At 35.4% G+C, this 12,352-nt stretch overlaps 1 protein-coding gene across 1 annotated transcript; it reads right to left on the bottom strand.

Moving 5' to 3' along the window:
• Positions 1-5,807: 5,807 nt before the first annotated feature.
• On the bottom strand, positions 5,808-12,034 carry LOC128535970 (solute carrier family 2, facilitated glucose transporter member 1). The gene is made up of 10 exons (XM_053510100.1): positions 12,008-12,034; positions 11,501-11,599; positions 10,009-10,169; positions 9,673-9,913; positions 9,384-9,546; positions 9,106-9,290; positions 7,531-7,635; positions 7,233-7,334; positions 6,795-6,998; positions 5,808-6,036 (listed from the first exon to the last, which is right to left on the bottom strand). The coding sequence occupies exons 1-10, from the start codon at positions 12,020-12,022 to the stop codon at positions 5,857-5,859; spliced, it is 1,455 nt and encodes a 484-aa protein (XP_053366075.1). The 5' UTR covers positions 12,023-12,034; the 3' UTR covers positions 5,808-5,856.
• Between the last annotated feature and the right edge of the window lie 318 nt (positions 12,035-12,352).

Here is a 12,352-nt window from a genome sequence, read left to right as displayed (position 1 = left end):
CTTGGCGATGTAGTTTGTTACATAACACATCTTATGTCTGTTATTTGGGTCTGTATTAATTTAAATATTGAGGAACAATTATTGGATTAAAATATGTCAGAGAATACAAAACATTTTTTGAGAAAATTACGTTTTAATTTAAAGCAAATCCTCATTTATGACAGTGGAAAATGAACAAAAACAGGGTAAAATAATTTATGTGCAACAATAAACTTACAATTCAAATAATTATTTTTAAACTCACATAATAATACTGTTTTGTTGCCATGTAATGCAGGAATCTACATTTTAAATTATAGGTATAACAAACGCTTACATTGTTTATAAAAATAGTATGTTATTGTTTAATGCTTAAATGAACAAGGCAATTTGTTTCCCTACCGCATAGTATTAACACCATTAATACTTCTCCAAAGAACATATTTATCCAGGATATTACTGAAAATGACAGCAATTTCTTTTTTCATGGAAAAATAAACACCAGCAATACCATGTTAAGCTCTATACCTGACCAGAAGTAATAACATAATTTACTATTTTACTGTTTTATTGGGAAAAGGTCAAGTGTACATTGTACTGAACTACTGTGTAGAGTTTTTGACTCTATATCCAACCAGATCCAGCAGGTTTTGTATAATACAGGACTTCATACCAAATATTGATTGTTGTATAGCAATTTCAGTGCATAAAAATAACATTTTGTTAGTACCTTGATTATAAAAATGAGTGTGTCATGTGCCATAATCTCTACTGTACACATGGTATGTAAAAGTATGCAATGGATACATTATCCGCTAGAGGGCAGACTTTGTTTGCAATTAACGACTATTCATTTTTCTTGTGGATACCATGCCACAAAGATGAAGATTAAAAAAAAAAAACACTAAATATATTTTGTTTTCTGTCTTTTCTATAATGCACAGATATTTGTTTTGGGAACAGGTGTAATAGTCTAACATGCAATAAATTTCACAACCCAAACTGTAAAATGCTCCCTGGAGGCTTTTTCACAGTTTTTCCTTATTATTTCTCACCATAGAATAAGTCTGAGAATTTCAGCTTATAGGTTATATTAAGTATATCAGCCATATTAAGTTATGGGATTTATAAAAAATGATACCAAAACTGCTTGGTTTTTTTTAAATGACACTTAAAGTATATAGTGACCAGAAAGTGTTGGTTATAAGCTTGAATGTCGCTAGATGGCACTGTTTTACTATCCAGACTGCTTTTTTTTTTCTCTTAAGGGTGAAATATCCTGTTGTTTTCTAATTCACACTTGTTCAGATAAAACTATTTATTGTTCTATAGGCTTTTCTCTGATAATACATCATGATTAGTTTAAATCAAACCATCACTTGTTGTTCATATCCAACTTTTTGTTAAGACGAGATAAGATAACTATATTGATTCCCCCCCCAGAAAAAATAATAACTGTCTATTGCAAATGGTTTTCATTATTTCAGCAAGTCTGACTTTTATTCAATGCTGCTATATTTTACTGGCCTATTTCATTGGGCTGTAAAAAGTCACTGGCTTCTTTCTAGGGGTTTGTTTTTCCACAGGAGCACTTGTGTTTGGCTGTAGTTTTTCTTTACTTTAATTTTTTTCTTGCACTTTTCAAGTTGCGTGACCTTGCTACAGACAACAGCTAATACATTTAAAGGGTTGTAGTCTTACAGTAAGTCTAAGGTCAGCACCAAATCCTACTGTTTACTCTGTGGGGTTGCTTTTGGTCCCCACATGTATGAACCTTAATTCAAATAATTTAAATTTAACATTTTTCATTTGTCATACACAGTGAGGTCAATAAGTATTTGATCACCCTGTGATTTTGCAAGTTCTCTTACTTAGCACCCCACAATCAGCCAAAGTCTAAGTACATACATGGGGTATCAATGATGCTAAGAATGGTGAAAAATCAGCCCAGAACTACACGGGAGGAGCTGGTCAATGCCATGAAGAGAGCTGGGACCATCGTTTCCAAGGCTCATATTAGTAATACGTTAAGACGTCATGGTTTAATATCTTGCATCACACAGAAGGTTCCCCTGCTTAAGTCAGCCCATGTCCAGGCCCGTCTGAAGTTTGCCAGGGATACCATACCTACAGTGAAGCATGGGGCTGGAAGCATCATGCTCTGGGTTTTTATTTTTCTGCACAGGGGACAGGACGACTGCACTGTATTAAGGAGAGGATGAACGGGGCCATGTATTGTGACATATTGGGCAAAAACCTCCTTCCCTTAGTCAGAGCATTAAAGATGGGTTGTGGCTGGGTCTTCCAACATGACAATGACCCAAAGCACACAGCCAGGAAAACCAAGGAGTGGCCCCGTAAGAAGCATATGCACTATTTAAAAGCAAAATAATTGGTGTTTGAGGGTCAGAAATCTGGCTGATAAGCAAATGATTAAATACTTATTTGACACAGTAATTCACAAATAAATTGTTCAAAAATCATACAAGGTGATTTCTGGATTTTTCTTTTTAGATTCTGTCTCTCACAGTGGAAATGCACCTATGCTGAAAATTGTAGACCCTCCATGATTTCTAAGTAAGAGAACTTGCAAAATCACAGGGTGATTAAATACTTATTGACCTCACTGTATACAGCCATACACATTATGATATGCAGTGAAATGCTTACATGACTGTTTGTGACATTGAAAAGGAAATAAGAAGGCAAAAATGCTAATAGGAAAGAATAAAATATACAGTAAAATTTTAAATAAATTATTATCTTTTTAATTGAATTAAAATTACGTATAAAGTGGAAGTATGTGAAATATATAAAAATGTAAGTATGTAAAAAGTAAGCACTGTGTAAATTAACACATGATCCTGTCACTAGATTACTTGTAAATAAATGATAATCAATGTTAGTGAGTTACTGTTAAAGTATGTGGTGATAGTGTTATGGCTGATTGGGATATATCACACATGATAATGTGAGTAATATGTGATTACAGAAAGCATCTAAAGGAGAAGTTGGCCACGTTTTGCTCGGAAATTGTACTGTATATGTATTCATGTATGAATTATGTGATCATGGGAAGTATAGTGAACCCACTAGTGGCCATTTAGACTAGGCTGGTGAAAGAACAGGAAAGATCTTCTAGGATTTCACACAATCTAACAATAAACTTTAGGCTGTAGCCAGAAAAATGTTTGAGAATTAGAAAAGCCATCGGAACACAACCTCCATCTGCTGTGCATATGACATTACCCAACACCCACACACACCCACACACACCTGATCGTATAATCATACATGTACTGTACACATGCATATGATACTTGTCTACCTACATACATGCGTGTTCTTTTTGTTCCTTGCTCTGTGTCTTTGATAATTAACATTTTGTGTAAATGTTCTCTAAAGTTGTGTTCTATGTGTGAGATCTTCACTGGTGTAAACTGAAGAAAGCTAAAGTAACTGTCTCCATATTGACCATGCTGTTTTTAATTACAACACTCTGCACTTTAGAAGATAAACTGCTATAAAAATGTGTCAAAGCATTAGGTCAGTTCTTTATTTCTTTGTTCTTTCCCTTGTTTCCTTTTAACTAATTATGAAAGGCATACGGCTGTTATGTAATGCAGCTGCAGGATCTTATCAAAGAGAAGACGTATGAGAAACAAATAAGGCATTGTTTATATTAGACAATGTTATATAATTCTGAAATGCACTATTCATTTTTAAAACCACAAATTGTCTTGCTTCTCCAGTGTTTAAATGGTTTAGTGTGTTTATACATACAGGACACTATACTGTACATAAAATGTTGACCATTACAAGAGGCAATTGCACAATAGTACCAGGGAACATTTTTTCATCAATCTGTATTTTCTTCCTGTGCATCATATTGGAATGAACTTCCTGTGGATTTAAAAGATTTTAAAATATTGGCTTATACTTAAAACTATGCTAAGTCATGGATGACAGAAAATCTGGAGTGCCAACATGTTTATTGTTATGTTGTAGAAGGTTTATAATGCTCACATAAATTAAAATTGTGTTATGGGTTGTTTTCTCAGCTGGTTTGAATGTTTGAAAAAAACTTTTTTTTTTTAACCTACCCAGAAATGGCATAAATATTGATGCTGGTTAACATGCATTAACCCTGTTAAACACATACAAGAAGAAAAGAAATGTCTCAGATCCAATCACACTTTTCTCAATGCTTGGACTGTTTCCTGTCTAATGAAAACCGAAGGAACAAATGAAAATGGAAATCTCATCGCCAATTAAAAAAACCCAAACAGTTTCAACTTAGTAATGTTTAAAAGAGGTATTGTATTATTCTGTTCTTGCATTGAAGAAAGTGCAATAAAAATCCAGTGTGGGTCACGTTTTAAACATTAAAAAAAAAGCAGTACTATTTACTGCACATATCAGTGCCAAACATCTGAACATAAACTCCTGCTCCTGTGTGGAATTATTGTTATTTTAAAGGAGCCTTGTCGACCCACCATCCTGTTCTGTTTCTACAAGGTGCCATGGTTTATTAAACTTGGACAACTGCTGTAAGCAAGACAAATGTCAGATTTCATAAACAATTAACTCAAAGCGCTTTGCCCTGTTTATTAGTGAGGTTGTTCGTAGGGCTCTGTTTAATGGATACATAAAAATGTGTTTTAGACTCGTGAATAGATGCAGATGGGTGAATCTGTTTAAATTCATTCTTAATTATAGAACAAAATCTTTACATTATTGTTTATTCTTGGTTGATTTAAACAAATCTAAACACAACACTTTAAACGGCATTGAAGTCAGTAAAATGTGGCAAAATGAAGATATTACAGTTATTAATGTTAAGTCACAGACTAACCATTGTCTAGCTGGACTGATTACATTAACTTATTTAAGGGTCAATCAGGGACATTGGAAATCTTTTTTGGAGGGTATCTTGTATTTTGATACTTAGCATTTTTTTTTTTTTTAATACAACACTTAGATATGATTAAACACTCACTCAATCACTTTATCCTATATTCAGGGTCCTGGGGGGCCTTGAGCCTATCCCAGGAGACTTAGGGCACAAGGCAGGTACACTCTGGACATGGTGCCAATTCATCACATGGCGTACACACACTCTTAAACGATAATTATCCTAATCTGCATGTCTTTGGACGGTGGAAGGAAACCGGAGTACCCGGAGAAAACCCACCAAGCACAGGGAAAACATGCAAACTCCATGCACACACAGCGGTGTAGTGTGTCTAGTGAACCTGGCCGGGAATCGAACCTGGACCCTGGAGGTGCAAGGCGACAACTACTACACAGTCTGGTTGAACAATTCATTAATTTCTGATTGGACAAAGCAGATTGCATAAGTGGGGATATCCTGGGACAATTGCATTCAGACTCACTACATGTTAGATAAACATCTGAATTATGGGATGTCCACATTCCAGTCATTCAGTAAAAACTATCTGGACTACATGCAGTGATTTTGAAATGTTACATATGACATTGTAGAGTCAGAACTTGAAATAACGGGAATTTAAGACTTGAAACATGGAACATTACCATTACTAGAAATTAATGAGCAAAGAACCTCTCAATCGTCTTCGCTAGGTAGTAAAGAAAGTGTACTTTTGATGAACTCTTGGAGCCCAGATTACGTAGGTTGATAAAGAATATCCCCACGCCACATCCCTAATAATATTAGGCCATATGATTTAATTTGCAAGGATTGGCCTAAGTCAGGCAAATATAAACCTAAATCCTTTATGGGGAAGAAAAAAAAAAAAACTTTTGTGCAGTAAAGGAAAGTTTATAGGGGTAGGGGGATTATGGGGGGGTTATCAGACTGCTGAGTCCGTGCCTGAGCCAGAAGAGCCACGTTGTTCATGTAAAAGTATTGAAAGTTGTTTTGTTATGCAGGGGAATGCTCTCAGCCCCGCGAAACTCAGCAGCGATGTCATCAAATGTCCGTCCCTTTGTCTCCGGAAGGCGAAACATTGTGTAGGCAAATGCTATCATGGCCATGGACATGAAGATGAGGTAGACGTAAGCTCCACACAGGTGCTGGAACGAGGAACACAAATGAAGAATACATAATAATAATGTTGACCAGGAAATTAATCAGAATATGCAAAACAGACACAGGTGGTTTATCAACTTTCCTGATCCCTGGTAAAATGTTTTTGAGAAGATCATAGCTGAACTAAATGAGAACCCATGCGGCAACAATTTAGAGAGCAGTCTATGGAAAGGCAAACTGGTTGATAATGTCTGTGGACAAAACAACACATTTTATTTAAAGATGTCATCAATGTTTTGTGCATCATTGTTAAAATTATTTTACTATTCAAAAGGGTCAAATCAGTCACTCCACTTGTATGACGGTGCGTGACAAAATGATCAGCCATTATCGTCTAATGTAGAGCTGAGTGCGTCTCTTACCAAAAAAGATGATAAACAACTCCAGCAAAGTTACAAATTTTAAACCTATAGGGTCTGTTGTTCCCATAAGCTCTGTTATTAATAAATAATGATTTAAAAATATGATTGTAAAATGATAAACAAAAATGATTGACCAAAAAAATTGCATTATCAGGCATGTAAAAATATCAACTGTAAGATAAAAAAGTTCAACTGTAAAATGTCTGAAATATGCTATTCTTTTTTTTTTTTTTACTTTTTCCAATATACTAGTTCCCTTGCATCTTGCTTGTTAATGTAAAATCATAATTATTATTTATAGTAGTAATTATTTTATTTAATTTTCAATGCAATTTTTAAATTTAATAAATTTTTAGTTGTTAGAAATAGTAAAGCCATACCAATAGTGGTGGGAAAAGGAGGGCTAGCAGGAATTTCCCTCCCCAGTTGAGCATGCTGGTGAAAGCCATGGCGATGGGCCGGGCTGGCTGGTCAAAAAGCTCAGAACCAATGAACCAGGAGATGGGCCCTGGACCCAGCTCATATGCTGAAATCAGGGTAAACACCACAAGCACCTGAAGCCCACGAATGTCCAGGACTATGTCCTAAAGAGACATAAAGTGAATTACATCATCATTACTATTATTATTGGATGGGTTTCCTACGTTAAATATATGGAAGAGGATTAGGGCCATTCTGACTTTTAGCTCTGAAGATTACAGCCGGAGTTCTGACTTCAGAGTTTCAAAATAGCCAGAATGAAGGAATGACATAAAAAAATATATATATGTTTTTTTTTTTTTTTTTTTTTTTTTGTAAAACATATGAATTAATCTCACCAGCAAGGAGTCTGTGATGGTCATTAGTAAATTACAAAAAGCTACCAATAGGAAGCCAGTAAGGAGCAGCTTCCTGCGCCCTGCCCTCTCCACCAAGAACAACTTTAAGAAGAAACAAATGACAAATTATGAAATAACACAGAGCATACCTTCATGTTTCATGTTTTCTAAATATAAGATGTTAATACAGTAGAACTGACCGAATATCATCAGTAAAAGGGATTGCAAATAGAAACCTCACACTGATACCTCTGAATCACACACAGCTCTAAATACACAGGAAAGTTCTCACACTCACAGACACGATGGTAAATGCCACGTTGACAGCTCCAACTCCAAGTGTTAGATATTTTGCTTCTTCAAATTTGGCCTTGGTAAATATTTTCGTTGAATAATTTATGATCTGTAAATGAAAAAGTAAGAGTTTGGTATTTTATTCAAAAACAACAAAGACCTAAAAAGAAGAATCTTTTAAACAGAACCCCTAAGTATATTAAATAGTGGAAAAGTCCATGGTGTCCACCCGTAAACAACTGAACAATTGAGGATCAATAGATGCTGTATAAAAACATAATAATATTGTAGGATGTGAAGGATAAGGAGGAAATTAAATAATAATAATAATAATAAAGGAGAATATTTGCATTTATTTGTGCCATTTTTGTTGGAAAGAAAAATAAATTTCTGGACTATTGGGTAATTGTGATATGTAGTAGGTTACATTTGACAAAACATGACTGTATTCAATGTATTATTATTATTATTATTATTATTATTATTGTTATTATGATCATTATTATTAGATACTCATTTTATTATAATAAAATTAATCATAAAGGCGGTGTAGTGGTTAGTACTGTCGCCTTGCACCTCCAGGGTCCGGGTTTGATTCCCAGCCAGGCTAGATTTCCGTCTCTGTGTGCATGGAGTTTGTACTGTATGATCTCCCCGTACTTGGTGGGCTTCCTTCGTGTACAACGGTTTCCTCCCACAGTCCAAAGATATGCAGGTTAGGCTAATTGGCGTTCCTAAATTACCCATAGTGTGTGTGAGTGTGTGTATGTGTGTGCCCTGCGATGGATTGGCACCCTGTCCAGGGTGTACCCTGCCTCGTGCCCTAAGCCTCCTGGGATAGGATCCAGGTCCCAATGACCCTAAATACAGGATAAAGCGGTATAGAAGATGACTGATAAGAAGATGAAGTAATTATAAGTGAGTAATTAAAAATCATACATTTTAAGGTGGAAAAATATGCACTTCTTCTATGACAAATTGTCAATAATATGAATATTAATCATTTTAGTCATAAACCTTTAGGTCTCCCGAATAACAAAAGAATTGCCGTGTCAATGGCAAGTTATAAAAGATATGTTAAAAAGGACATAAGAACAAGCAAAAGAAAAAAGCCTATCCTGTTTGAAAATACAGGGTGGGCCATGGAAAAGTAGGCAAAAGTATGACAAGTTGAGTTTATGTAAATGTAATTATTTTATTATAATAAATATCATTATTGTAATTGTATTATTATTTAATGTTAAGTTGTTGTTATGTAATTATTATAATGATAGAATGACAAAGTACATGGCACCGGTATATTATTATAATTTTTTTTTTACTTTTCCATGGCCCACCCTGTACAAACTAGGTTGGTAAAGTTATTAGAGAATATTTCTCATACAGAAAGGGTTAATGTTTACCTTTTTTGTAGGTGCTTTTTTCACATTAGTATAAATACACAATATTTGAAAGTTTTATCATTTAGTGATGATTTAAAAAAAAAAATCACAAAAACCAAACACAATTAATGTTTATGCAAATTTTTTTTTTTCTATATTTATAATCAGATTGTTATTTTTTTTATATCAACACTAACCGCGTTGAATCCGGATAACTGGCTCCCCAGGTTTATGATTAGAACAAGTATTATGGGCTGCCTGTAGCAACGCTTGATGAAGAATTCCCCGATAGTTACTCTGGCTTCACTGTGAGCTGCTTCCTCTCTCATTTCATCCATCTCCTTTGCTACCTGTTCAGGGTTCCCTCTTAACCTTCTTAAAGCTGAAGGTAAAATCAAAATGAAATATGCAGATGAGATGCACATTCTAATTCTTTATACAAGTCTAAGCATGTAAATTTCTCTCTCACACCTACCAGCTTCTGCTTCTTGCTCTTTACCACAGTTGATAAAGACATAGCGAGGGCTCTCAGGACAAAAAGGTAAGATTAAGTACTGGAGGACAGCAGGAATGAGGGACAAAGACAACATAAACGCCCAGTACTTCCATGTACCCAGGACTGTTTCTAAGCCCACCACCTGTAACGTTCACCACAAACAAATGAGTCTAGGCTAGTCTTTCACTGATGGAAACCAGATCATAATTAAAGAGTTTTAAAAGGATGAACAAGAGATAAAGAAAAAAGTGTTTGTGTGGTCTCTCACCATGCCCAGGAAGATGCCAGAGGCAAAAGAAACCTGGTTGAGAGTTGCGAAGGCACCACGGAGGTTAATCGGGGACACGCCTTGGATATACAGCGGGTTTAGACTCATCACCAGACCACAGAAAAGGCCAAAAATGAAACGGCCCACAATAAGAAGTTCAAAAGCTTTAGATGCTTTGCTTAGGAACATCAGACCGGCACCCACTATAGACAAAATGTTTGCTATGAGAATGGCATTTCTCCTACAGGAAAAAAAAAAAGAGCAAGAGTGATACTGCAACCAATATGTATTCAACATACTTTCAGAAAAAATGGATTCCCTGAAGTCAGTTCTCACCTTCCATAGGAATCAGCCAGGCTTTTGACCCCCAGTGACCCCAACAGAGCTCCAAAGTCCTTGATGCTGACTGAGAGAGCCCACAGAAATGTCAAACTGTGTTCTGGCATGGACTGATTATGTCTAGACTTCCATGTCACATTGAAGAAGTCTTCAATAACCTGAGTCATTAAAGGATAACAATCAACCAATCAATCAATCAATCAATTAACTTTATTGTCATTGTTATAATTAGCAGAGTATAAATAACAATGAGATATTATTAGAGCATCTTTCCAGCATGTAATAACCATAGTCCAGCAGTGCAGTAACCATAACGATTATGTGAAATAGAATATAAGAAGACAACGGGGCACGAACCAAAAAAATGTGTCTACAGGATGTGTGTGAAGTCCAGTTCAAAGTTATTGTCAAGCAGATCAAGCAGGAGAATATTATAGCACCAACAAAACCTCATGATGATCTATAGGACAGATTTATTTCACAAATTCCTGACAATTGTAATGTAAGTGAATGTCTGTAGATAATCTTTGTTGCATACTGACAAGAAACTTTTCAGTGTATCAAATCAAATTTAGTGTATTTTGATTTTTCAGTTCACGGTTGTAAAGGTGGTGTGTAATAATTTATAATCCCATTTATCATGCATCACCCAGAAGGGCATTATCACGATACTCCAGGTCACGCCCACGCCTCGAGCCAAACCTTGATCACCTGCGACTCTTTTGCTGCCTCATTCATTGGCTCGAACACACCTGCTACGTATTTTTATTCATCACCTCGCTTTATATAAGTCTTGCACAAGCAACCACTCATTGCCGAATTATTGTGTGCTCTAAGCTTGGTGTTTTTCTGTGTCTAGTGTACTTTGCTTGCCTAGAATAGACAGGCATGGGTTCATTTTTTGAGGCTGGTTTCTTCCTCATGATCTCTAAGTGGCCGATTTAAATTTAAATGAATTTAGTGCTTTATGCGGTAATGGTGCCTTGGATAAGACTCCTGATATTGCAGACACATTGTTGAATGTTAAAATCATGTAAAAATAGACATAAGGTAATGAGGATAACAAGGTCCTTATGAACAGGTGCTAGTTCGATTGTATATATGAATGGGAAGATTGTGAGCATTTGATGAAGTATTTTGAAACTTTCTGTGTCTTGCAGTTTTGACATCAGATTCCATTTGCATGCCAAATTCACAGAATTAATGAATATAATGCATTTCATCCACCTGAAAGACATGACTAAGACCTGGAAGGCCATCCTGGATAGCTTTGGAATGAAATACCAACTGGAGACCAAGGCACAGTATCCACACACCAAACTGATAAATCAACAGAGTCCAGACATCGTAGCCACCTGTCTGTAAACATAAATCCTTCCAACACCACGGCGAGCTGAATAGAAAGCTCTCACGACTTTTTTTTTTTTTTGAAAGTTTATTCAACGAGATGTGTATGTTCGTGCCATGCTATGCAGAGTCATGTACTCACTCTGGCTGGGGAGTTGACATTGCCGGTGTGGTATCCGATCTGCAGAGAGCCAAACACTGCCGCCACTACAGAGGTTAGCAGTGTGGCAGTCAGCTGACTCTGGCCACAAAACCAAACACATGTCACAGTTAAACAGTTCTATAAGCCCAAAGTAAACACACACTGACTAATGCTCACGTTCGCTCTCACACGAGACACAAATTCCTCTTATCTAGTATTTTATTATTATCTTATATTATATATATTAAAACTTTGTATTTTCTTTCATCATATAGCAAAGATTCAAATTCAATACATATAATTGTGCAACACTTTTTTTTAAATATTTTTTTTTACATTTTTGCTCATCCATTAAGTCTCATCATTCACATTAAACCACACCCATCATTAGTCTCATTCACTTTATACTATTATTTCCAAAATCATACACATAAAATAGATTTGTTAAAAAATATTTTTTATATTCTTTAACAGATTTTATAAAGAATAAATAAGGGAAACACTAACCTCTCCGTGTGCCATCGGCTTGTCGGCTTGTCACTTCTTTAGGGAAAGCAGTTAATATTATGTTTACTTTAGAGCTTGTATTTCCAGCTTTGGGGCATATATATTAGCATTTCTTAAAGTGGCACACCGCAGAGCTGAATAGGTATCCCATGTGATATCTCAAGATCAGGGTTAAGTGGTTTAAAGAGGGGGAAAAAAAACAGTTTAGACTGGCAACACATAAAAAAAAAGTCTTTACATTTGTTCATTTATCAGCATTTCTCTAAAAGGCACATTTATTCACAAACATCCTGAACATATATATATATATATATATATATATATATATATATATATATATATATA

Source organism: Clarias gariepinus, chromosome 13 (assembly GCF_024256425.1).
Source record: "Clarias gariepinus isolate MV-2021 ecotype Netherlands chromosome 13, CGAR_prim_01v2, whole genome shotgun sequence".
NCBI lineage: Eukaryota > Metazoa > Chordata > Actinopteri > Siluriformes > Clariidae > Clarias > Clarias gariepinus.
This window is presented reverse-complemented; position numbering and strand designations above follow the sequence as displayed.

Bases quoted from the DNA above. Each gene is read 5' to 3' on its own strand.
- LOC128535970 (XM_053510100.1), bottom strand. The intron at 9,914-10,008 runs GTGAGAACTGAC...TTTTTCCTGTAG, and splicing joins CTGGCTGATTCCTATGGAAG to GAGAAATGCCATTCTCATAG. The intron at 7,335-7,530 runs GTGAGTGTGAGA...TTCTTCTTAAAG, and splicing joins TGGCATTTACCATCGTGTCT to TTGTTCTTGGTGGAGAGGGC.